The sequence below is a fragment of the Meriones unguiculatus genome, chromosome 18 (assembly GCF_030254825.1).
Source record: "Meriones unguiculatus strain TT.TT164.6M chromosome 18, Bangor_MerUng_6.1, whole genome shotgun sequence".
NCBI classification, from domain to species: Eukaryota; Metazoa; Chordata; class Mammalia; order Rodentia; family Muridae; genus Meriones; species Meriones unguiculatus.
The window spans coordinates 35,727,921-35,755,013 of NC_083365.1; the positions used below are offsets into that span (position 1 = coordinate 35,727,921).

The window sequence follows — 27,093 nt, forward strand, 5'->3', positions numbered from 1 at the left end:
ATGGTCTTTAAATAATTGCTGGAATGTTTTTTTTTTTTGAAAGCCAGCAGTTTTATACAGAATAAGAAAATTTATAGATTTTAATTACCAAGGCAGTATTTCATTTTATAGTAGTTAACTGATAATTCATTTATTTCATATTAAACTTAAATGCTTAATTAAATGTAATTAAACTTTAAACATGTAATTAAATTAATTTTGAATATGAGTACTTTACCATGTGAGATTTATTTTAATTTATGAAAAGTGTGTGCTCATTTCACTAACGTGAACTTTACTGGTTCATTTATAAAACAATAAAGCCAAGCCTTATAGTTGTCTATACTTTTCCTATAATTAAAAACAGAGAATATATAGTTATGTCTTGCTATCATGTTTGAGATACAATATATAATTTCATAATTTCTAAAGGCACTATTGATAACATGTAAAGATTTTTTATAGCAAGAAAAACTGAAGGTCATTTGAAATTTGCAGTAATTAATTTGAAATTACTGTTAAGTTTGTCTATAGAAAATGTTCATACATATACTCAAAATTTTCATATTAGAGCCTAGGCCTGAAAACTTTACATGTATCACAGTATTGTTAAGATCACTATACAGAGCTAGTGCCAGCAATCGCAACACTGGGCAGGTAGGAAAAGGAGGATCAGAAACTCAAGGCTAGCCTAAGACATGGTCACTGTGTTAAACCAGAACGATATTTTTGATAGTGTCCTAAGTGACACAAAGTGATAAGGATGACAAAAGCTCATTCTAAAATACTTCTGTAATTGATTTACTTGCTTTTCTTTTTTTTAATTTAATTTAATTTTATTAATTACACTTTATTCACTTTGTATCCCCCCAGAAGCCCCTCCTTCCCCACCTTCCCTCCCCCTTCTTCATGCATGCCCCTCCCCACATCCACTGATAGGGGAGGTCCTCCTCTCCTTCCTTCTGATCTTAGTCTATCAGATCACATCAGGAGTGGCTGCATTGTCATCTTCTGTGGCCTGGTAAGGCTGCTCCCCCCTCAGGGGAAGGTGGTCAAAAAGCAGGCCAGTCAGATTATTTCAGAGGCAGTCCCTGTTCCCATTACTATGTAACCCACTTGGACACTAAACTGCCATGGGCTACATCTGTGCAGGGGTTCTAGGTTATCTCCATGCCTGGTACTCACTTTTCAACTAGACGTTGTTTTGAGTTAACATTTGCCAATAGGTATGTCCAAGCATAGCAAGTAGATTTGTTACTATACTAAAATATACTGCCATTCCATAGTTAAGCCAAAGGACAGTTTTCCTATTGAACAACAAGCAACGTACTATTTAACCTGCTACTCCCCCTTTGCTTTTCAGTTCCTGTGATAAAATACCACGAACAAAGCAACTTATGAAAGAAGGCTTATGGTTCCAGAGATATTAGAGTCCATCATAGCAGCAATGGGCAGGCCTGCGCAAGAAACTGAGAGCTCATATCTTCAACCAGAAGCTCAAAGCAGAGAGAGTGAACTGGGAGGGGCCAGAACTTTTAATCTGCAGGCCCAAACCCCCAGTGACACAACTCTTCCAGCAAGACTATAATTATAAATTTCCCAAACATTGCCAGTATATACTGAGATTGCCAAGCAACCTTAATAGCCTCTTGGAATTTGTAGTTATAAATTTAAAGTCAGACCAGTCCAGTGAGTGAACCTTTCTCTGCCCATTATCAGCTGCATTGAGCCAGATGGAGAATCTATAGATCGGTGAAGCAACCGTAATAGTTTTGCTGAGAAACTTTGCTATGACAAAGCAAAGGATAGATAAAATGAATATATGGATGACCATGGAACAAAATAGCTAATTAATTAAGATGCTACCCAAGTATAACCCAATAGAATAAGGCTGTCCACAGTCAATGTTGGCCTAATAAGATTCAAAGTAACTGGAAAGGAGAGTGCACAAATTTGAAGTTGTAGAGGGGTAATTGATAATGCTACTCACTGACGTATGATGGTGAAACGAAACAGCTTAGGTAGAATGAATAAGTAGAAGAGAGAAGATCAAGAAACTGAAGAGCCAAGTATAAGAAAGTGTGTGATAGCCAGGCTTGGCTGCTCCACACAGCTGCGAGGGCCTGTAGGATAGATGAGCTAATCATTTATCTGTGTCAGTTACAGAAGGAAGGCAGTGTAGTGTCCATCTTTCATAAAGATAGTATCTTCACCTAATGATCTCCGAGCCAGATGCCATTGCTTAGCCATGGAGTACAGTCCGCATATCTCTGTGTTCTTAGTATCTTCCCAACTGTGGCGAAGAGATCTCTGCTGGTCATTGATCTCCTTCACACTCTTAACTGCATTCTTAGACTCTGTGTCCTTCCCTTAGTTGAGCTTCCATAGTGAAACTCAAATTCAATGTTAGGTGAAAATCATCAGAGAAGAAAACTCAGTAAATGACAGCCTTCAGGGTAATCCTAATGAAATTTTTTAACTTGAAAATTACTTGTGAAAAGACTTCACAATCTTTGGAATCACATGCAAATTATATGTTAATAGGCTTTACCTCAGCAAAGTATTTTACACAATTAGTTAAGATGTGTATTGTGCCTATTGCCTTTAAAATGTTTCTTACTACTTGTCATGGTTGAATCCTTACCATATAAATGCAAATAGAACTTTGCTAAGATAAATTTTATTTTCCCATTGGCTTTCAAAGTAATGTCCAAAAGTGCTTCATCTTTATTTTAATCGGTTATAATTATGGCTGATAACTTTCTGAGAATTGCTTCTTTTTTTCTTGGATTTTGAGTTTCTCTGTGAGGCAAGCCCTGCCTGTCCTGGACTTTTTGTAAACCAGGCTGACCTCGAACTCAGAGCTCCACCTGACTCTGCTTCCTTAGTGCCAGGATTAAAGGCGTGTGCCACTGGGCCTGACTGAGAATGACAATTCTTAATTTTCTATAAGGCTTTGGGTTTTTTTTGTTTGTTTGCTTGCTTGCTTGCTTGCTTGTTTAAATATTTCTATTAGGTTGTTAAACAAATATTAAAGTGCCCCGAGTTTCTTATTTTTAAAAACTAAACAAATTACTTTTATATGGTTCATCCTTGAACCATATAATTTTAACATCAAAGTAGACAAGAGGCAGAAAGAAATTTTAAAAAGTTGCCTGTGTCACACCTTGAGCTGAGTTGCTGGCACAGATACTTGGCAAATTTCTGCTGTGAGATGGTGGTGCTCAGTTATCAATGTGTAAACCTGAACTGTTCAGAATGAAAGTTTCCATTATTTTCTCACACTCCAACTTACATACAACCAAGGAACATAGGTTAAGATTTCATGGGTACAGCTAAAGATCTGCTTCATTTAATGTGTTGAGTGGAATCACACTCAAAGTTTCTGTTAACCACAGTAGTATGTGTGAACCAGAGACTGTCCATGCACCTCTCTCAGGAGCTTTAACATACTGTAGTTGAATGAGCAATTGGTTACAGCTTTAGACTGTTCTCAAGTTTCTTTGTTTTGATTTATTTGTGTTGAGACATGTCACTCTGTAGCCCTGGCCAGCTTGAAACTATGTAGACTAGGCTGGCTTCAAACTCATCAGTGGTCTGCCTGCCTCAGACTCTCAAATGCTGAGATTAAAGGCGTGTACCACCACGCACAGCAAATATTTTCACTTTATATGTCATTTCTATCACTTAATGACATATAACCTTGGACCAGTTGTTTATCCTATAATGTGTATTGCTTTTCCCAACCACAAAATGAAGATAATGACTGACTGTAGTAGGAGATGGCCTCCTATCCCTTATCTCCCAGAATAACTACTTATGAGATTTATGATTATTTACAAATACCTAGTCCATATAACTAGGCTCTTCTCTGACTGGCTTATAATTCAAATTAACCCATTATACTAATCTAAATTCTGCCATGTGGCTGGTTACCTGCATTCAGGCACTATGCATCCATCTTCCTCACATCTTGGTGGCTAAATTTCACTTGACTGGCTCTATCCCAGAATTCTTTCTGCCTGCCACATGTCCCACCTATTTTCTGCCTCACTTATAGTCCATAGGTTTTTTTTGACAGGTATTTCATCCATAGAATACACAACAGATTCCTTCTACAGCTGTCCTTATATCACAAGGTCGTTGTATTCATCAAATGCTGTGACACCAGTCTCCAGTGTCCACTGTATAACAAGTACTTTGTCAACTGGTGTGACTAAAATCAGGTAGGCTTGCTAAACAGTCTACTGAGAGTTGGCTTTCTGTCTGTACATTCCTCACCTATTTATTTATTTTAACTTTGTACAAAATTTTATTTTTCTAATTTATTTTATAGAAAAACATCTTTTAAAGATAAATTTTTTTCTCCTATTGCCCAAGTTTTTTTTTTCCCCCTTTGTAAAACTAAAGATAATTTTAACTACTTGGAATTTTAAGGTTCCAGAGGTAGAGAGAAAGCTGAGCGGCTAAGAGCACTTGTTTCTCTTGCAGAGGCCAGAATTTGATTCACACAACTCCATGGAAGTTCACAATCATCTATAAACTTTAATTCCAGGGAATCCAGTGTTGCCTTCTAACCTCCTCAGGCACAGGCATGCACATGCAGGCAAAACTGTTACAAATACAAAAATAAATCTTAGAAGTTAGTTTAAATAACTATTTGTATAGTTGATATTTCTAAATATTGTGATAGCTTTAAGCATAGAGAACTGAGGTTAGCTCACTTTAATATAAAAATTGTTGAAAACCACAAAAGTAAAGCAGAATAGTGTTTGTGGTTCAAAGTGGCTGCCTTTAGAGCAGCCTTTAAATATTTGAAGTAGTCAAAACTTTGTTAAATGTTTGGAACCAGGGTCTGGGGACATGGCTCTGTGGGTAAAGCTGTCCTCTGAGTGCCACACACTCACTGTGACAAGCACATCTGAACTTACTCAAATATATATATGTACATATAGATTGAAAATAAATAAACAAACAAAATGTTTTTAAACAGTCATAACAAAGCCAGGGTCATATTTGTAGATAAATTTCATTCTTGTAAACTCCTGTCACTAGACATATGCACCCAAGTACTTGCATCCACACAAACGTACACACAGCATGAGATTTCTCAACACTGAAGAGTCAATAATAACAAGGACCAAATGTATCTGGGCACAGGGACTTTTCTGAGGCTGACACTCCACCAAGGACCATGGATGGAGATAACCTAGAACCTCCGCTCGGATGTAGCCCGTGGTAGCTCAGTAACCAATTGGTTTCCCAAAGTAAGGGGAACAAGGACTATTTCTAACAGGAACTCAATGACTGGCTCTTTGGTCTCCCCACCCCCAAGGGAGGAGCAGTCCTGCTAGGGCCACAGAGGAGGGCTTTGCAGCCAGTCCTGAAGATACCTGATAAAACAGGATCAGATGAATGGGGAGGAGGTCCCCCCTTATCAGTGGACTTGGAAAGGGGCACGGTGGAGATGAGGGAGGGAGGGAGGGACTGGGAGGGAATGAGGGAGCGGGATACCGCTGGGATACAGAGTTAATAAAATGTAACTGATAAGAAAAAATAAAATTAAAAAAAGAATCAATAATAAAGCCAGAGTTTCCAATGGAAATAAAAGATTCTTATTTTTGTCAATATTTGTATATGTTTTTGCAAATATTGAACAGCAATGTGCGGTAACTAATAGTGCTTAGTATTTTAATAAAGCACAAATCCCATTTTAAATGTTTTCCTCTCATTCATTCAGAAATTAATATTAGTAATTAGTTTGCATAAATATTTCTTTCTCAGCTTAATTTTTGAAAAAATCTTTACTTTCTAAGTATTTCAATTCAGGAAATTTATCATGTTGCTTAAAAAGCTCTTAGCTTCATTGGCTACTGGATTATTTTATGTTGGTGCTAAATAAGGAAAGTGATTAATATATATTGGGTTTTTTCCTTCAATTTCATTCTCTAAAATCAGTGAACAAGATAAAGGGGCAGTCTAAGAAATAAGGCACCAAATGAAAGAGAAAGAGGGCACATATGAGTAATACCTCAAGTTTGTATGGACACAGACAATTCAATGGCAAAGAAAATTGACTTTAAAATCAGGCATAGGACCTGAGTAGATGTTATTCTAAAAACAACATACAAGTAGACAACAGATCTTTTAAAAAAGAAAAAAAAGAAAAAACAAACCCTCAAATAGCATTAATTACTAGAAATATATATTAAAACCCCTGTGATATGTTCCTTTTACAACTCTTTTGATGGCTATTATCAACATGGTTAAGGGTATTGTTGAAAATGTAGAGAAAGAAATCTTTGTATGATATTGGTAGATGTAGAAAGGAGTATGACCATTTATCACAAAATTCAAAGTTGAACCATTCTATCTAATAGTGCTACTCATGTACTTAATCTAAGGAAGTGTGAATTCGTGTTGTTGAAGGGATAGTTGTATTCTTTCTCACTACAGCCAATATACAGAACCAACCTGTGTTGTCAACAGATAAGTGAAGAAAATGTGGTATACACACAAACATGTACCAGAGTACTACTTTACCTTGAAAAAGCATCCTGTATTCTGCAACAGATGAAACTGGAGGACTTTTTAGGGGCTTTGTTAATGCATTAGGAGGGATTGGGTGTACATATGCTCTTCTTCAACCCATAGTGAGATTCATCAAATTGGTAGCAGCAATGTATTTCCTAATCTGGGATCTTGGAGCAGATCTAGACCCCTGAATAAAGCTAATTGACCCAGATTAAGAATTGCATCTACTGCATTCACACTATAACACTGTATTCTGAAAGTTGGCTATCCAGAACAAATATGTACCAAGACAGGACACTCTCAAAGGATTGCCCTTACACAGTGTTATTTATAAACGTGTTCCTCACATAAAAGTAGAAAACCGTGTCTGTGTAGCCCGTGTTGTCTCTGAAAGGAAGCGGTAACTACATGGAAACATACCCATATGATGCAAGGCCCTTCGTCTCCAGTCTTGCACAGAAAAGCTTTCTTTTCTTGTGCTAGCTCTGTTTCTGCAAGATAGGGACTTTGGAGTCCGTGGCAGCTGTTCAGGAGCACACACATGTACAGAGATGTGCTTGTATTTTTGCTGAATCAAGTTCTGTTGCTGTTGCAGACTAAGCACAGGGGTTGCTGCACTTCTTCACTCCACTCAGGAGGCAGGTTTTCTTCATTCTTACTCTTCCCTGAAACATCTCCCAACACTTACAAGGGAGATATCTCAAGTGTTCTTTCTAAACCCCAAGTGCACCTTAAACATTCATTTTACTATTTTTAAAGTAATAGACAATGGGAAAAAAAGTAATAGACAATGCTAGTATCATATGAGAAATAATTTAGGATGTCTTCTTAAATCCATGCATCTATTTTTGTATCTTCTTTTAACAAAGGAAATGGGTAAACTCAGAATGGATTATGGTAAATTTGCCTTCATGTGCCTTAAAAAATTCTTAAGTTAATATTATTTTAGCAGTTTGTTCTAAGAAAATTAAAACTTTGATGGAAGATGAGCTCAGGTGATCAGAACATTGATTTGGGAGTGTGTGGCATAGCAGTTCATTAACTATGTGTTAATTATGTATGATTACTCCTGAAAAGCTACGATGGCTTCATCTTTTAAGTTGCTTCATTAAATCGTTAATTTTCTTCAAGGTAACTAAGCCTGACATAATTAAGTCATCTCAGTCTCCACAGATTTTTATCTTCCCATAATGTCAAAAACTGAGCAATTTACTAGAAGATGATGTAACTTACTTCCTTTTTACATACTGGCTTCATATTTTAGATTGTCTGACATTAATTTGATGCATTTTCTTTTATATTTAAACACTAATAAATTCATATTTTTAATTGTTTACTTAATGTTGTACAGTAGATATTTTACTTCCTATGTAATAGGCCCATTTATGTATTTGAACCTCTTCTTACCAACAGTTCTTTGTCTCGGGGCTACATGAAGCTGCTTCAGTTCATTCAGAACATCATTTATACTGAAGGATTTGATGGAGCTAATCCCCAGGTATGAGTACTTCCAAAGCCTTTTTATAAAGAGTGTTGTTTTCAAATCTCTGGGGTAGGCTTGAAGAGCTGGCTAAAAATCAATAAGTGCAACCTGTTTTCACAGGCAGTATTCGCGTATACTTAGAGTTTTAACTAGGTCTCGGGGTGCACACAAAATCATCACATGCTTTGTCCATGCTAATTGTCCTTAAATATCTTTAGCTTCTGAGATTAATAAGTAGTTATGCTTTTTAAATTACTTATACTACAAGGTTCATATTTTTGTATTTAACATGTTCATATTTCTGTCATTCAGATCTTAATTCCAAATTGCCTTATGTGTAAGAACTATCACAAGATTTTCTGCCTTGTTACATTACATTTTTTATTGTTTCGTTGAATAAAAGAAATGTTTTCCCTCTATCTTATACCATAACTTTTCTCTGTATCTCTTCATTTTACTCTTTCTCCAAATTCCCGCTACTGAAGATGTTCCACTTAGTTTAATTTAAACAAATGAAGAAATTTTGTTAAACATCTCACCTTCTAAAGATTTTTCTCAGTGATATTAATCGCATTTGACACTAAAAGACTTGTATTATTTTATTATTATTCTATTAATTTAATATAGGTATGTTATTTTAATTAGTTTAACTTCACAGCATATTTTAATGAAGACAAAGAATCTAGAAACTAAATTTTGGCATCTCGATCTACATTTGATGTTAACTTATAGTTTTCAATTTTTTACCAATATATCAATATACTTGCTATATTTAATAATTTCTTTATGGCAAAATAAATAATTTTTAAAATGTTTTTGATTGCTAGTTTAACAGCAGGCTGAAAACGTGTATCTGGAAAGCATGGATCTATAGATGGCTTTTAATGCTTTCCATAGTCTTTGTAGGACCGCTGGTATTATTCACTCCTTATTACTGCAGTTTTTGGTCCTAGCTAAGATGTATGGATGCCATATCTTCTTTTGGTGCCATGTGCATCTGGAGAGGCAAATTGGTCCCTGACAGACACCTTTCCCCACTTGCGGTGGTAGCTATGGAAACAGGCATGTCATAACAGTTCCTATGGTGCAGTGTGCAGAGCTGCTGCTTTTGCAGTATGATGACACCTCTTCTGAAAGCAAGAAATTTATAAAACGCAGAAAAGTAACAAGAATAGCTTTACTCTTTTGCAAGGAATATGTATGTATGCACCTTAGAAACAAACCTAGGAATTTTTAGTAAGTAACCTTATGTTGAAACAAAATGAACATAGTTTTTTTTTTTTTTTTTCTTTTGTTTATTTGGGTATTGAAAAAGCATGCCACTTTCAAGAAACAATTGTTTTGATCTTGAAAATTGATAGAAAATAAAATGTAGTGTGTTCAGTTCTCTGACCACGCAAGTCTCTGTAAAGACTGGACAAAACTGAGGTAAAAATATCTATAATGAATACCAAAAATGCTTAAAATTTCCAAATTAAACTTAAACATACCAATAAGTCATTATAAAAGTAAACTTCCTATGTCTTTGAACTAAATAAAGTATAGCTAATAAGTTGTTAAATCATGAAGGTTGCTTGTTACATCCCCTGCTCTATTCATTTGTCTCAAAAACTGCGGACAAGTCCAGGAAGGGCAAATAGTTCTTTAAGTGGTGTTCTTGAGTCAAAATAATATTCTGACCTTGAAGTGAGCCCTGCTTTTAAATGGGAGTTTTTATCTGCAATCCACTTTCAAATGAATTGAAGTAGTTGGATAAAACAGTTAAAATATACTCTGTAAAAATAGACTATTATAATCAGTTTTCTATAATTAACCTTAATAGTAAATTAAATTATGTAGCTCATCTATAAATATGTTTGGGTGGAAACATTTAAAAATTATTCATATTATTTGTTTTTAAATTTTGAATGTCAAATAATTAAGCAATATATAAAAATGAAATTTGAACGTTAACTTTTTTACTTAACATGCTAAATTCGATATTAGATATTTTTATGGGAATAAATTTATTGTATAACTATCAGCTGCATTTTATATTTTAAAAACTAACATCTGAGAAAGCACAAGATATTCAGCTTTGATTCTCCAATTACTACTATATTTATTAAAATATATTCTTGTGTTGAAGTATTATGCTTATTCTTATTTTGCTGTGCTGATTACCAAGAACTCAGTGATCTTATAATTCATTCATTATTTTTCAGTCTTTTCATTCATTCTATGTATATATGTTAATATATATACATAGTATATATGTCAAAGTCACTACCATTTATAACCCTTTATTCCATGTCTAATAGCATTTTTATGCATTTTAGCAAATTTTTCTGCTGCAGTAATAGCCCGTAGTGACCATATGTTAAAGTGATCTCTTATTTGTGGACACTGCTCTTCTTTACTTTCACATTTCATTCTCATATCTCTATTTTATCTGTCCCTTAGTTTTTGTTTTCAGTAAGGTTCTATTTTCTTGTTTTGGCAAGGCTGTGTTGGGATTTGAACCCAGGGCCTTGCACATGCTAGGTAAGTACTATGCCACTGAGCCATGTCTCCAGCTTGTACTCCATATTTCTAGTTTCCTATTCTCTCTATTGAGAATCTGACTAGGCCTATTATCATAAGTTTAGAAATTACAAAACAGGCCTTACGTTTTTACCTTTTTTTTTATTTAAAATCTTAGTAATAAAGTATCTTCTTAGTTTTCACAGCTACTGTACATGAATTTGGGAGGAACGTACATGTATGTGTTTTTTAATAATTGTAGTAAGATTTATCTCATTTTAATGCATGGGTGCATGTGTGTGTGTGTGTGTGTGTGTGTGTGTGTGTGTGTGTAGGGCATCAGACCTCTTGAATTGCAGCTGGTTGTGAGCTACACGTGGAGGATGTGGGCAGAGAAGTTGGGTTCTCCTCAAGAGCAGCGCACACACTCAGCCTCTGACTCTTCTCTGTAGCCCTCATAGTCATGCTTCTGATATCTGTCCTGGCCATGTTTTCACTTCGTTTTTCTGGGTGATATACAAAGTAAATGCTTTTCATAGACCAAGATCATATCATTAAAATAGATGAAAAGTTTTCATTTATACTAAATATATTCATTCTCTCCATCCTAGGGCTCTACAAGACTGAATGTAACTACTATGTGTATGTTACATTTATATTGTATTGTGTATTATAATTCATTACTCTAGAGGTGATTCAAAGTATATTGGTAGATATATATGAGTTATGTGTAATTTTTTCATTGCTGTGTATATTCAAATATACATACATTTTGGAATCCAAGGAAGTCCCTAGAATGAGTTCTCCTAGGGATACCAAGAAGTAACTTTGTGTATTCAGAATCGTACACCTACTTCATAATCCAGACTCTTCATCTGTTTTATTCCCCTTCCTAATTTCTTTTGTCCTGTTGTGTTTTCATATGTTTAGATTCATTTGCACTGTTACCTTTTGTCAATAAATTCTCTTCATAAAGTGAATACACAGATTCATCTTCTCTATTGGAAAAATAGGTTTGCTAAAGTGGGTAATAATTACTGTTTAATAATTTTGGTGCAATTTTATAGCAACAGTGAGTGGTACGTTTAAGGGACCTGTTTCCTCAGAAAGCTTGTTTAAACTGTCACATATCTGAAATCATGGCTTTAAGAAAGAACACCTTATTTATTGCATCAGAAATGTAATAATGATCTTCCAAATACTTGCATATTCCATGTTTTGTTAACACCTCTTTCTTATGCCCAGAAATGTTTCTAGATTGCTCAGGAAAGCATTTACAAAACATTTGTTTAGTTAGAATAACCCGAACAGCAGACCTTGTAAACACATATGTCGTCAAATACTTACTGACAAGTATCTCTGCTTTTTTTAAATGATTTTAAAATGTTCTTTTCCAAAAAACATATTGAGCACCATTATTTTGACTATAATGTCAGTAGTTTCTAGATGTCATCTGCTAACTTTTAAAATGTTGAACTTAAATTAGATCAGTAAAAACAACTTCATGAAAAACTAGAGACAAGGATAAAATATAGTTGTAAACACCCTTCAAACAAAAGCTTGCATACCAAATGATCAAATGTTCCCTCTCTGATTCTGATGCCTCCCTTTGGATCCTCATCTCCTAACTGGGCTGTCTTGTCTGGCCTCAGCGGGAGAGGATACACCTAGTTTTACAGAGACTTAATGTGTCAGGGTGGATTGGCATCCATGGGTAACCTCAGTCAGCTCTTCTACACCAGTATCCCAAGTAGTTTGCGCTGTTGGTGTAGTAGACTGGCTTTGTTCTATTTTCTTTTATGCTTTTTCTCAAAAGCATGTCCTGTATACTGTCGTCTTCCTAAGATTGCATCAGTTTGTACCACATCTATTAATATTGCCTTCCTGATACTGAGTTTAGTTAAAGACTAGCAAATAAAGAAGCGCTATATTAATCAACAGTATCTGTGTTTGCCTCCTCCTACTATCTTTTAGAAAAAACAGAAAAACATTTTAAGAATAGGAATTCAGAACCTTGGTTCACCATTATGGGGAGATAACATTTGCTGTACAGAGAACTGTGGCAATAGTCATGGGGTTACCAAGTTCCTCTACGTTCTCCGTGGCCTTCTAAGATCCTCACTGTCAGCCTGCATTATCACAATGCCAGCACATCTTGTCCAGGTAAGACCTGCTGTGGAGAAATTGAAGAACAATGTGGCTCTAGCTTTCATTTCCTTCATTGCTTATGGTATTGGCCATTATTTTTATGTGCTCATTGGTTACTTCAATATCTTCTGTGTTTTTTGTCCACTTTTGTTCATCTCATGATCAGTTTATAAAGTTATATTTATATATTTATTTATTATTAGATATATTTTATATATAAATATTTAGCAGTATGATTTACAATAATTTTCTTCTACCCCGTGACATCCTTTTTCTTGATAGTCTTTTGAAAATACCAGGTTTTAAATCTTCACCAATTTCATCCATTCCTTAGCCTTCTCTCCTGTTGGTCCTGGCCCCTCTTAAAATCTTTTCCTATTTTTACTTTTTATGTTTTAATGAGTCAGTATAAACCTCTTTTAATTTTTTACACAATTTTTATTTGCATTTTTAAACACCTTCTGGTTTCTACCATTTTAATGATTCATTAAGTAAAACATGTTATGAAACTTTACTGGTCCCGTTTTTATTCTGTCACCCAGACTAGCCTGCCTTGAGGCAATCCTCCTGTGTACTGGATTGCAGATATGAGCCACTATGCACAACAGTGATAGCATTGTTGAGGAACAACATTATCATCTCAAAGATGTGAATTTATGCGATCTTAAATATCTTCTACATGATAGTCTTGTAGGAAGGCAGGATCAGAGCTTTATACTTCATGGAGTATTATGATCATGTAATAATGTAAGCAAAAACTTCAATGCACAATGAATATTGATTGACTCTCACTTAGAAATGTTTTTCTGATTTCTGATTGTTGGAAGTACATATGTTTTTGTTCTAATATACCTACAAATAATAAATGTATTAAAATATCTTGAGGTACATTAATTTTATATAGTAATGCAGTATCTCAAAACTTTGACTAAAAAATTGAGGCATATATATATAATAAAAACATTTCTATGTGTTGGCCAGTAGAATTTATTCATAATCATTGTGATAGGTTAAATTGGGATTTCTTTAAGGGCTTTTCACAGATAGTTCTTAAACATAAGTTATATTTTATTATGTTAATAATGAAGATGTTCTATATTTTTATGTTGTTATCATGATCTTAAATCTGTTAAATTATAGGGAAACTCCTTTCTCTACAATGTTAGACATGCTACTCAGGCTTGTAATGTTTTCATTATTCATGTTTGTAAAATAAATGTTTCATTAGTAGCGTGGTTACATACACATGGTAAGTTTGTTGATTTTGATGAGAGCTCTGAAGCTACAGGTGAAGTTCAGCTCTTAGTTGCTCTGCAGCTGCGTTGTGGCTGCAGCTACTTCTGCAGCACTGGCTCTCACAGACTTTACGACAGTGGGTCTTTACCACAGCCCTGTGAAATGGTTATTTCGAAACTTTGCTTCCCACGGTGGTCCCATTAGTAAATGGCAAGGCTCATGGTTTTCCTCAGTTTCTAGCCCCTTACATCTTTATAGATACACTACGTTGCTCCTCAACCACCACAAAACTCTGCAACTTAGCTCTTTGGGGAGACATTTTTTTCTTTTTATTTTTTAATATTGATTACAGTTTATTCACTTTTGATATTTATTACAGCTTATATCCTAGCTGTAGCCCCTTCCCTCATTCCTTCCCAATCCCACCCTCTCTCCCTCATCTCCTCCCATGCCCCTCTCCAAGTCTACTGATAGGGAAGTGCTCCTCCTGTTGCATCTGATCCTAGCCTATCAGGTCTCATCAGGAGTAGCATCATTGTCTTTCTCTGTGACCTACTAAGGCTGCTACCCACTCAGGGCGAGGAGATCAAAGAGCCAACCACTGAGTTCATGTCATAGACAGCCCCTGTTCCTGTTCCCCTTACTAGAGAACCTTTACTTGGACACTGAACTGCCATGGGCTACATCGGTGCAGGGGTTCTAGGTTATCTCCATGCATGGTCCTTGGTTAGAGTACCAGTCTCAGAAAAGAACCCTGGGCCCAGAATTTTTGGTTCTGTAGCTGTCCTTGTGGAGTTCCTATGCCCTCTAGGTCTTTCTATCTCCCCCTTCTTTCATAAGATTCCCTGCACTCTGCCCAAACTTTGGCTGTGAGCCTCAGCATCTGCTTTGATTCACTGCTGGGTAGAGTCTTTTAGAGGCCCTCGGTGGTAGGCTCCTGTCCTATTTCCTGTTTTCTCCCTTTTCTGATTTCTATCCAGTTTGCCTTTGTGAATGAGGGTTGATCATCTTACCCAGGATCCTCCTCCTTGCTTAGCTTCTTTAGGTGTACAGGTTTTAGTATGTTTATCCTATATTATATGGCAAATATCCACTTATACGTGAGAATATACCATGTGTGTCTTTCTCCTTCTGGGATACCTCACTCAGGATGATCTTTTCTAGTAGAAAAAGTGGGGAAGAGCCTTGAACTCATTGGCACAGGAAACAACTTCCTGAAAAGAATACCAACAGCACAGCCTCTAAGATCAACAATCAATAAATGGGACCTCATGAAACTGAAAAGCTTCTGTAAAGCAAAGGACACTGTCAAAATGACAGCCTACAGTTTGGGAAAGGATCTTCACCAAACCTGTATCTGACAGAGGGCCAATATCCAGAATATACGAAAAACTAAAGAAGTTAAACAGCAACAAATCAAGTAATGCAATTAAAAAATGGAGTACAGAGCTAAACAGAGAATTCTCAATAAAGGAATATAGAATGGCAGAGAAACACTTAAAAAATGCTCAACATCCTTTGTCATTAGGGAAATGCAAATCAAAACAACCCTGAGATTTTTCCCTTACACCCATCAGAATGGCTAAGATCAAAAACTCAAGTGACAACACAGGCTGGACAGAATGTGGAGAAAGGGTAACTCTCCTCCATTTTTACTGGTGATGTAAACTTGTACAACCACTTTGGAAATCAATCTGGCACTTTCTCATACAATCAGCAATAGTGCTTCCTCAAGATCCAGCTATACCACTCCTAGGCAAATATCAAAAAAATGCTCAAGTACACAACAAGGACATTTGTTCAACCATGTTTGTAGCAGCTTTATTCGTAATAGCCAGAATCTGGAAACAACCCAGATATCCCTCAACTGAGGAATGAATACAGAAATTGTGGTACATTTACACAATAGGGAAGGAGGGTGAAATTGGGAGGGGATGAGAGAGAGGGATATAGTCGAGATAGAGAGTAAATAAACTATCATTAATAAAAATAAAGAGGATGATGAAATCATCACAAATCTTGACACTCTGACTCCTCCATCTTAACACAATAAGAATGCAAATTAAGTAACTGAATAAAAAAAAATCCTAGCTATACCACTCCTAGCCGTATATCCAAAATATACTCAAGTATAGAAGAAGGACATTTGCTCAACCATGTTCATAGCAGCTTTATTCTTAATAGCAATAACCTGGAAACAACCCAGATGCCCCTCAACTGAAGAATGGATACAGAAATTGTGGGACATTTACAAAATGGAATACTACTCAGCAATTAAAAACAAGGAAATCATGAAATTTGCAGGCAAATGGTGGGATCTAGAAAAGATCATCCTGAGTGAGGTATCCCAGAAGGAGAAAGACACACATGGTATGTTCTCACGTATAAGTGGATATTAGTCATATAATATAGGATAAACATACAAAAACCTGTACACCTAAAGAAGCTAAGCGAGGAGGATCCAGGGTAAGATGATCAACCCTCATTCACAAAGGCAAACTGGATGGAAATCAGAAGAGGGAGAAAACAGGAAACAGGACAGGAGCCTACCACCGAGGGCCTCTAAAAGACTCTACCCAGCAGTGAATCAAAGCAGATGCTGAGGCTCACAGCCAAAGTTTGGGCAGAGTGCAGGGAATCTTATGAAAGAAGGGGGAGATAGAAAGACCTAGAGGGCATAGGAACTCCACAAGGACAGCTACAGAACCAAAAATTCTGAGACTGGTACTCTAACCAAGGACAATGCATGGAGATAACCGATGTAGCTCATGGCAGTTCGGTGTCCAAGTAAAGGTTCTCTAGTAAGGGGAACAGGAACAGGGGCTGTCTATGACATGAACTCAGTGGTTGGCTCTTTGATCTCCTCCCCCTGAGTGGGTAGCAGCCTTAGTAGGCCACAGAGAAAGATAATGAAGCTACTCCTGATAAGACCTGATAGGCTAGGATCAGATGGAAGGGGAGAAGGACCTTCCTTATCAGTGGACTCAGGGAGGGGCAAGGTAGGAGAAAAGGAAGGGAGGGTGATATCGGAAGGGAATGAGGGAAGGGGCTACAGCTGGGATACAAAGTGAGTAAATTATAATAAAATTATAATAAAAAATAAATTAATAAAAAATAAATATGAATTTATAAAACTGAAATATTGTGTATTTTTGTAGAAATTTACGTAGTGATTACTGTAGGCCAGATAGAGTCCTAAGCTCTCTTTACATAGTAATTATGTAATCCTTACATTATATGCTGATGCTCGTATCTTCTCTCAGGATACACAGCCAAAGTTAGACCTGAATAGTGCCCTAATTGCTGCTCACTTAGCCACTGTGCTATGCTGCCTGTTCCATAAAGACACTGGCATAGAATCAAAGTAAGGAAAATAAGAGAATGAAGTGGCATCTGATGATAAAAAAAGATAATGTGCTTTTGGAGGCTGTGATGTTTAATAAATACTTGGTTTCATTTAATTTTCTGTCTTAGCTTCTTCATCTATAAAATATGAGGCAAAAAAAAATACAGCATAATTCCGACGATGAACAATACTAAGTGTTGCTACTTGGTAGGCATTCAGTATGTGTTAGCTGTCATCATCAACACTGTGTATTGCTGGAGACCCTCAGAATTGATAACCTGAACAGTGAGATTTGTCAGAAGTTACAATGTTCAGTGTGTTGTTGCTGTAGAACCTCAGTGAGTGCTCAGAGGGCGTTACCTGCATGACTTGCTAAAACTCTGCTGCCCCACCCAACCGCAGAGAGTGAACAGAGATCTTCAGTTTCCTGACCCTTTTTTGTTAAAAACACGTGTCAGTATCGTCTGGCGCATTGGGTTAATGACGGACCAGAAAGCACAGATGCATGCCCTCCGTTTCTTAGTACCATAAACTACACAAGACTCATATCAGTTTTCCCGTCATGACCAGTACAATTTCTTGAATTTCTATCAGAGTTTAAATGGGGATTGCGTGACTAAGGCAGTTTAGCTCACCCTCTCATTCATTTATTCAAATGTAGCAGGCATCATGGTAAGTATCTGTGGAGTATTGAGCATGACAGAGTCACTCTCCGGAATGTAAAAGATAGGATAAAACAAAAACTGTGTAAGTGCTTGTGGTTTGGTTTGGTTTGGTTTGGTTTTAATTCTTTCACTGGCTGTTTTAAAGTTTTTTGGTGGTTTATTTTTTTTGTAGTATCTATGTTGGATATTTGAGCTTTGGTGTTGATAATTGTTCTGTCAGGAAAAAGAAATGTCATTTGATATCCTTGAAAATTTTTGTCATATAATTAAGCATCTTTAAATTAGTACTAGACTAAGGGTGTATAAAATATTTTCATCTCTTGGAGTAGTAAAACAGCCAATCAGTGTTCTTATCTTAGTTATTAGCATTCTGTCAGACTTGTACAGTAATGATTAGTTACCCTTTATTGTACTTTTGGCATGCTTCCCATGTTTAATTTCATTGTAGTGAAGGAACACATAGTTAAGGGAATTGCAAAAGAGGGGGAGAAGTTAAAATAGGGAAAATAATAGATTCAAAACTGATTTTAACGTGTTGTAATGATACTTGTAACCAGAGTGAACAATGGTGATTGAAAATTTTTTGAAGTATTTTATGCTTAGTCTAACAACTTTAAATTTGAAATGTTTTATTTTGTTTGAATTAAGGGTTTTTTCTATAATAACGCAATAGAAGCTGAAAAGTATCCTTTGAAGTCAATGTATGAAAATGTTCTAAATATCTGCTCAAAAGGATGAAAACTATTTAGCAAGTACATTTTGAATGTCTTCTGACATACATGTTGTTTTAAACAGTTTCCCCTATGAAGTAGTAGTATTATTCAAAACTCTCTTGCTAGAATATAGATTAGTATCTGCCCAAAGGCATTGCCCTAAAGTGTTTGTGAGGACACTTGGTTCACACTGAACTGTGTGTGACGAGGGGCAGAGCCACGGTACTGGCCTATATTCCAGCATTATTCGGTTCCCACCTCCCTGCTGAGTAGTTGTTCCACTCGCCAAGAAGCCTGTTAAAGAGCCCCTGCGAGCATGTGTACAGCCCTCCATGTTAATAGTTAATTGGTGAAGATGGCAACATGAGAGGACGGCCGAACATGCGGTCTCAGACTCGGGCAGTAGACAGGCCTTCGCTGATAATAACAGCAGATGCTCGTGTTCTCACAGCTTAACTGTTCCAGCTCTTGTTGAGACAAACTCATCATGAACTGAAAAAAACTATCTAAGAAAAGGAACGAAGCCTTCTTTAAATTCTTCTACATGTTAAATTATAAGAATATTTTAACTTCAAAATTCTATGTATAAATCTCGATATGCATGGTTAAAATCCTCCAAATATGTTGAGCATTCTACTCTGACCCCCTGCTTACTCTTGGGAACAAATATTTTTCCCCTTTGATACGTTTTAGTGAGGTTTATTTTTGGCAAAGTGACTATAAATATAAAGTACTTTAAAATGGGGCCCTTTAATTTCCATATCTAGTCAGATATGACACCAACATTTCTTTCTGATCTATAAATAGCAATTGACTTAACTGTTAGTGAGATTTAATATCTAAAAATTGTGTCAACATTTTATGCCTTTTATTTTCAATTCTAGTGACAGATGTATGCTCGTGAAAAATGAGAACCAATAATATTTTTTCAGAAAATAAAAATTTAGTTTTGTGTCTAAACACAGTTTTGTTAGCAAAATGAAAATAAGGTAGATTTTCTATAGCTTGTACACCTCTCATATAGCCCATGAGCAGTTTTCCTTGATTTGTATTTCTTTTTACATAGATTCAAAACACTGTTAGCTAAAACTGTCAAGAAATAAACACTGACACACTTGGTACTAAAATGGAAGGTTATTTTCCTGTACCTTTGCCATAACTTTCCTTTCAAAGAATATTTACTCTTCATTACTGCTAATTTTTATCAATGTTGTCATAATCTCCATTCTTTAAGGAACTTTTCAATATAAACATCCTAAAGTGTTCTTTAACTGTGATAATGCAGGGATGAAAATTCCTTGCATTTGCTTAAGAAATGTCAGTCAGTGCCTGAACTTGATAAACTTTCTTTTTCAGAACAGATTGTAAATGTGAAACTAGATTGGAGCATTTTTTAATTTATTGTCATTGGAGCTCGATAACTTGATAGCCTAGTATTTTTATCAAAGAGTTGCTGTCTTCCAGTGATCTGATCCTTATAGTTTTTACCCCAGCTTCTCATTGGATAAAACTTACCAGTACTAATGCATTCTTACCAAAGAAAATGTATTTTCTGATTTTAAAAATGGAAAGAAAGAACCCCTATCTCTTAAAAACTGAATGAGGTTTAAATTGTTATCTTAATTAATAGTTTTTCAGATTGGTTGATAATATACTTTGAAGCCACTGAAGTGAGTAATGCAGAACATTTGTCTATAGAGAAACTTTTCCATCTGCAATGTTGCATTGAGTGCTAGAGTTTTACCAGCTAAACCAAGTCAAGTCCTGACTGCATTTACAACTCAAAATGAATTTTGCATTTGGAATCCGTACATCTTCTGAATTTACCTTTTCTTCTAGATATGTATGAAATAATTCTTAACTAAGAAATAAGACGGTAAAGCCTGACATTTTGAGTGTGGTTGCCAGAGTCCACCAAGAAGAAAGTGAGAACCGGCTCCTGCTAAGTTATCACTCTGACCTCTGCATGGGTAGCATGTTACACACATGCCCAGCATGTGACACACATACCCATATACATAAAAATAGAGAAAGAAAGAAAGAAAGAAAGAAAGAGAGAGAGAGAGAGAGAGAGAGAGAGAGAGAGAGAAAGAGAGAAAGAGAGAAAAGAAAGAAAAAATTAATTGCTTGGTGAATTATCAAACATTTTTCTTTATAACTATAAAATTTTAGAAAATATTTTTACCTGTAATTGTTGTGATAATCATTATTATTAGGAACAGATTTGTGTATCCTAAACTAGTTTATCTTTTCTTAAAACATTTTAAATGGATTTTGAATGGGACATTTTGAGTATTGGAAGCTAACTGGTTAAGAGCACACTCTGCTTTCAGAAAGGACCTGAGTTTGGTTCCCGACACCCATGTCAGGCAGCTCACAACTGTCTATAACTCCAGCTCCTGGGGATCTGATCCGTCCGGTGTTCACAGACACCCACACACACATGTCCATACTCATACAGAGATTCAATGATCTTTTATTTTTGTTTACACTTTTTTGTTTTTGATGATCTTTAAAACTATACTTTAATAAGGGTAATATTTAAGCATAAAAATAATGGTATAATCTCTTGACCATTGCTATCTATTACTAATAAATAAAGCTAGATATTTTAGGTATCATTTTTCATGTTATTCTCTTAACCAAGATACTGCCATGTAATAATCAACCTGTAATTGTTGTAGCTCTTAATTAACCCAAACATGATTGTTGGAAAATGACACATTTACAAGTTTTAAAAAAAGCTTTTTTTTTCAAGTGAAATGAATCATATTAAAGTCATTTAAATTTTATACTGTATGTATCAAATTCTAAGCTCTAAATATAAGTTTATTTTTAATAGCAAATAATAGAATTATTTCAACCCTCTTACCATGAGTTGGGATTCTTATAGTTCCCAATTGTTTGCTGTACAGCATGCATATTAGCACCGTGTCTTAGATTATAAAACTACTGCAGCTTGTATGCATCATACATGCAGTATATATTTAATGATTTTCATGGTCAAAAATGGCTTAAACATTTTACATTATCTGTTACGTTTCTTTCTACACAGAGTATCTACATGGAACATTTTGTCTTAATATAGTTATACCCATTAAATAGGAACAAGATGTAGTAATGGCCAATCAGGTTTGTGTTCATACTGAAAAAGGAAACTACCATTTAGAAGCCTTCTATTGTGCTTTATCTAACCAAAGTATATTCAGTACAACATAAGAAAGTAATCATTTTGTGGAGTTTTTCTTTACTTTCTCTAAAGTATTTGGGATGATGTTTGTATTGTAGTTGACACATAGTCCTATAGTGTTAGCGGTCCTTAGCTGAAGAGCTGTTTAGGGCCTCAAATTCATCAATTAAGTGTAAAGAGTGGACTGTGTCATGGTATAGAGAGTGAGTCATTGTCGAGGCATATGGAACCTCTGGCTGCTGGACCACATGATCTTTATGATCTTTACGATGACCAGTGTCTAGGTACAGGTACAGCTGTTCTGGGAGCAGAAGCAGAGAGGGACCTGTGTGTTCAATACATAGGAACTGGGTACAAGGAAAATGGGGAGGGTCTTCTACTTTATTTTTACATAGTTTTTGTTTTCAAAATAGAAGTTTAATTATGCATGTATTTCATGAATAAAATTATTATGTTTTTTTTTATCCTTTGAGTTACAAGCTATCTGAAAAATCCCTGGGAGAAAATGAAGAGTTTAGAATTATTTCTGTTTACTTACTCAGATGTTTACCCTTCCTGAAAGAACACTTAGTGTCTTTGAAAAAAGATAATTATTTCTTAATGCTAAGACAAAATGTGCTTGTTACTAGTGATATTTTCCAGCTGTTTAAGCACCAGGTCAAATAGTATGCCCTGATGTTATGTTTTAGCCCTTTGCTATTAATTACATTATTATTATATAAAGAGTTCTAGCTCCTTTAATAATGTTTTCATACCCTACGTAGTTAATCTTTAATGTTGGGAAGTACAAAGGGAGAGATTAAATTAGCCTTGTAACCTCTTTCTCTTCCAAGCTGATGATGGAAAATAAAAGCTCTTAGCCACAAAATGTAACACTTAGAATTAATATTTAATTAGATCAGCAAATTGTACACTGTGGCTGAAAGCTTCCAAAGAGTTGTTAGTGCCACAATTGACCTGCAGGTTTAATAATAACTCACTTCTAGAAGCAAGTGCCAGTTCAGCAGAGAAGAGCCACTAAGAAAGTCCTGGGAGATTAAAATCAGCAAACCAAATGGCAGGCAAGGATTCCTGGGATGGAGCCTTCTGGAAAGCTGGGAGCTGGAATAGCTTTTAAGCCAGGATTCAGATGAGAACAGTGGGTGAAAAAGCTGATCCCTCCTGTTCTGGGAGCTTCTGGTTGTAGGCCAAAATCTTAGAACAGATTTTTACTAAATGTTTTTGCTGCAGCTATTAACTTACATTGAAAACCAAATATCGAATAATTTTTCTGTAAAATTTAACTAGTTTTTTATGTAATCATTAGTTCTTAATATTAGTACATAATATCTGTAAGTTCAGATCATTAGATTGTCAGATAGGTTTGGCGCTGTACATCTATGCTGTTTTGCTGTGACATGCTGTTTCCGTGTTCCCTGTATACTTGATTTATATGGTTCATTTCTATATTATTTCATTACAGAGCATTGCACAGAGCCAGAGAAAGACTGGGAAGTCTATAGCCCAAGACTTTTTCTTTAAATCATTTATATGGGTATATAGATAGGTAGATATAGATATATCAAAAAGTGTGCTTTAAAGGCATTATTAAATTTAGAAAGCTTATATTATAAAGCACTTCTATATTTGCCTATATTTATGATGTAATTAAATAACAAAATATATAATTAGGCTTCCTAGTGAAACACTGGATCCCTATATATTAGAAAAATTTGTATGCTGAAAGTAGGGTATTTGAAAATGTGTACATCTAGAACAGAAGACTGAAAGAGGGACACCTTAAATAATTTATTGGTTATATCTTAAATAATGAAAGAAAAGTTAGTCATGAGTTAAACATCCAAACAGGTGAGGGCCTTGCCAGCAGAGGGAGTGCTCCTGTCTTCTGTCAGGTTCCCGTCACTTTCCCACCTGCCTCAGCCTTCCCCAGCCAGTCTCCCATCTGGACCTGGCTCTGGCTGCCTGTTCCTCATGACAGGCTATCATTTTATGCTCAATGTGGTATTATTCAAAGCTGATTTTAAACTTTAGTATCTTTGACCTGCCACAGCAGCACAAGACATTAACTGCTTTCGGGGATATCTGTAATTGCATTCTAAGGGATTTAAGTCTAAAGAAGTAAATTAGAATTTATCACATGAAAGTATCCCATAAAACAGTTTTAAACATAAAGAACCAAGTTATGTGATTAATTTCCATAGTGTAAAATTAGGTGATGCAAAGTTTTGGGGAAAGCCTGAAATTGCTTTTGAATATGATATACTACTACTTTATTGTAGCCTACTTTTTATCATATTTTCTGCATCCTCTTTCTGAAAGCCTTCAGAACATGTTCTGTTAATGTCTTAGAGAATATTGACTGAAAAAGTGGTGAAACCCATGTAAATATCTACTGTCAGTATAAACAAATGGTTTTTCTAAAATCATGCTCTAAAACAAATCAAGAACCACCCTTTTCTTATCAAAGTTAGATCACGTAGTTGATCAGATCAAACTCACAAAAATACATGGTTTCACTGCCTATTCCTAGTAAAATTTAAAAAATCAACAGCTTCTTTCTTTTTTAAGCTGAAATACATTTGCCTTTACCTCCTTTGTGAAATGTCTAAGCTTTAAGGGAAAAAATGATTGTTTTACTGTTTCCTTGTATAAATGTTATTCTGTGATGATACTAAGAGATAGGTTCCATTTAAATTACCTTGTTGACAAAAAAGTTTATATTCTAAAATAAACTCTGATCTTCAATGAAAGTATTAAATCTGCAATGATTAATAGACATTGTAAATCTATTGATATAATTTTGTCAGATAAATTACATTCTTTATTAAAGCAAAATAATGAACGGAATTATCAAAATCATAGTTTTATAGTATTCATTGTAATACAGTTGAGCACATGAGAAATAAAAGTATTCTTCCTCAAATAGCCCTAGATTTTTTTCCTTATCCAACTTTAGTATTAGATTTCATAACAGAAATATGTACACTTTTCAAAAAAAGTTCAATGTCCCAAGCTTGACTGTGAATCCCACATGTACACCATCTACCATGTACGAGTCAACCTGCAAGGAGCTTGACTATTTCCTCCTCTTCAACTGGAACTGTGCTTTTCCAGCTCTGATGGTCATGCTGTCCTTAAATGACAGCTCTTCTTTCATATTCTTATAAATGGAGCAACCCAAGAGTTTATTCTTGAGACAGTGTATGTATGCTTTATGTCAATTGGTTTATTTCTCTGAAGTAACTTGGAAATTAAAATGATGATTAATTAACTTTTTAATCCTTGAGTTAAAATATTTACTAGAAATTTATTCTGTGCTGGTGCAAATTGCATCCTTTATATTGTTGTGGTAATTAGTGTCATGAAAGTAAGGAAATGTTCATGGTTTAATACGTCCTTGTTACTTGTTGGTGCTAACTAATAGCTAAGACCTTGTGTTAGAACAATTGTTAAAGCTTTATATGACAGGAGTTGAATTTTTTATCTTAAAATCCTACTTTATCTTTATAAGCTTTGAATTGAAAGGAAGTGACAGTCTTTGAGAATTTAAAATTCCTTTAATGGATATGACATATCATAAATAAAAATATGCTTCCATATTTTAAAAGCAAACAAACAGTCAAAGCAAAAGCTCAGCAGGTTGTGGTGAATCTAAATGAAAATGAAATGGCTGACAACTGGGTAGTCTGGTTTGCCTTATTTATTTGCAGCGGCATCTGATGTGCATCAAGTTTAAATAATTAAGAAATTACACTCGAACAGAAATATTTAAGGGCCCTTTCTGCAACTTAGGAAAATGCCATCTGAGAGTGCCAACAAACTCTCAAAACTCCTAGACAACAGTTCTCTTCTCTCTGGCTTCCCTCCTAGTTATGTCTTGGCTACTTTCCAGAACTGACAACTTTCACCCAGGAGCAAAGGGAGATTTGTCTAGTATAAGAAGGATTTTTGAGTCATCCTAGATTTCCTATCCAGATGGGCAAGGAGGAGGGGTAGCAATATCATTGTACATACTTGGGTGATGTCATTATGGCACATGTGCACTATAACCATTAATTTAGTCATAATGACTAAGTTCTTGTTTAAATATTCCTCAGTTGAAACTTTTAATTTAGCAATTTCAAAATTAAAATAGAAATGATATTCAGATATGTGTCCTAGGACTTGAAGCATAGTTTCTATCACATCTTCATTTTCAATTAAAGACCAAGAAGTTTCACGTCTTTGCTAATGGATAAAACTGCTTAGAGTCAGGGAGGATCAGAATGTACAAGATCTGCACTCTGGTCTGCTAAAGATTTCTGAGCACCACCGGACATATTATGATGATTTTCACATACAGTACATTCCTGGCAAACCGAATTGTGAATATTATATGCTTACAAAGGGCTTTCTAAATGCACTAATTTTTTGTTCTCTTATATAAATTCACCAACCCTTATTTAAAAGTCCATTTAATGTTAATACAATACAGTGACTTGAAGGATCTTGTCATAAGCATGGGTCTAAGGAAATATTGCATACTATAAAAGAATCTTGAACATAACACAATCACATCCTTTTTAAAAGAATTGCCTTTTCATGCCCACATATCTTTTATATTCCTACAAGTACCTAGAAACTCAATGTTTATAATAAAAATTATAAAAATAAATATTATCTCAGTCAGAAATTTAGACATTATTCTTTTATAACTTTCTATTACTCTTTCTATAAATGTTTTCAGTTATTTTATAACTTTCATGGTTAGTCTGGTTAGCTATACTGTACCAACTTTTGCAGAATAGCTGTTACTGTTAAATGCAGATTCTTTTATGGTAACAATATAATTAAATGTTTATTCTTGGCCTAAAGTTTCATTAAACCTTTTCAGAAAGATTTTTAGTTCACAATTAATAACAGATTAAAACATGGAGCTTAGAAATACCACAAGTAAAATACATGAATAAGTGAGTATATTTATGAGAAATTTTGAAATAAGGCTGTACATTCTGTCTAATATTTAGAATTTTTTACTTTTCTTCGGTGATTATAATTAATTTATCACTTATAGGCTGTTTTAAAAAGATTGATATATATATTACATTCTTTTAATGGCTTATTAGTTAACTTTAGGGTTAAATGAAAAAAGGAAACAACAGTGCCAGGTTAGACATTTAAATGCACAGTTCTTCTTTACTGTTAGAATTAGAATGGCAGTCAGTCCATCTATAACTTTACACTTCTACCTATTATATAACTGAGAAGACTCAAGTTGATATGGCTGAAATCTTGAGTAGGTGAATTCTAACAAACCT

At 35.1% G+C, this 27,093-nt stretch overlaps 1 protein-coding gene across 2 annotated transcripts in view; it reads left to right on the forward strand.

Moving 5' to 3' along the window:
- Elp4 (elongator acetyltransferase complex subunit 4) overlaps window positions 1-27,093 on the forward strand; it is a 210,893-nt gene that overhangs the window by 72,058 nt on the left and 111,742 nt on the right. For both annotated transcript variants that reach the window (XM_021654336.2, XM_021654338.2), the window contains exons 6-7: window positions 7,927-8,011; window positions 12,473-12,661. In XM_021654336.2, the coding sequence (XP_021510011.1) occupies window positions 7,927-8,011; window positions 12,473-12,661 (274 nt within the window). The remainder of the gene's footprint in view (window positions 1-7,926; window positions 8,012-12,472; window positions 12,662-27,093) is intronic.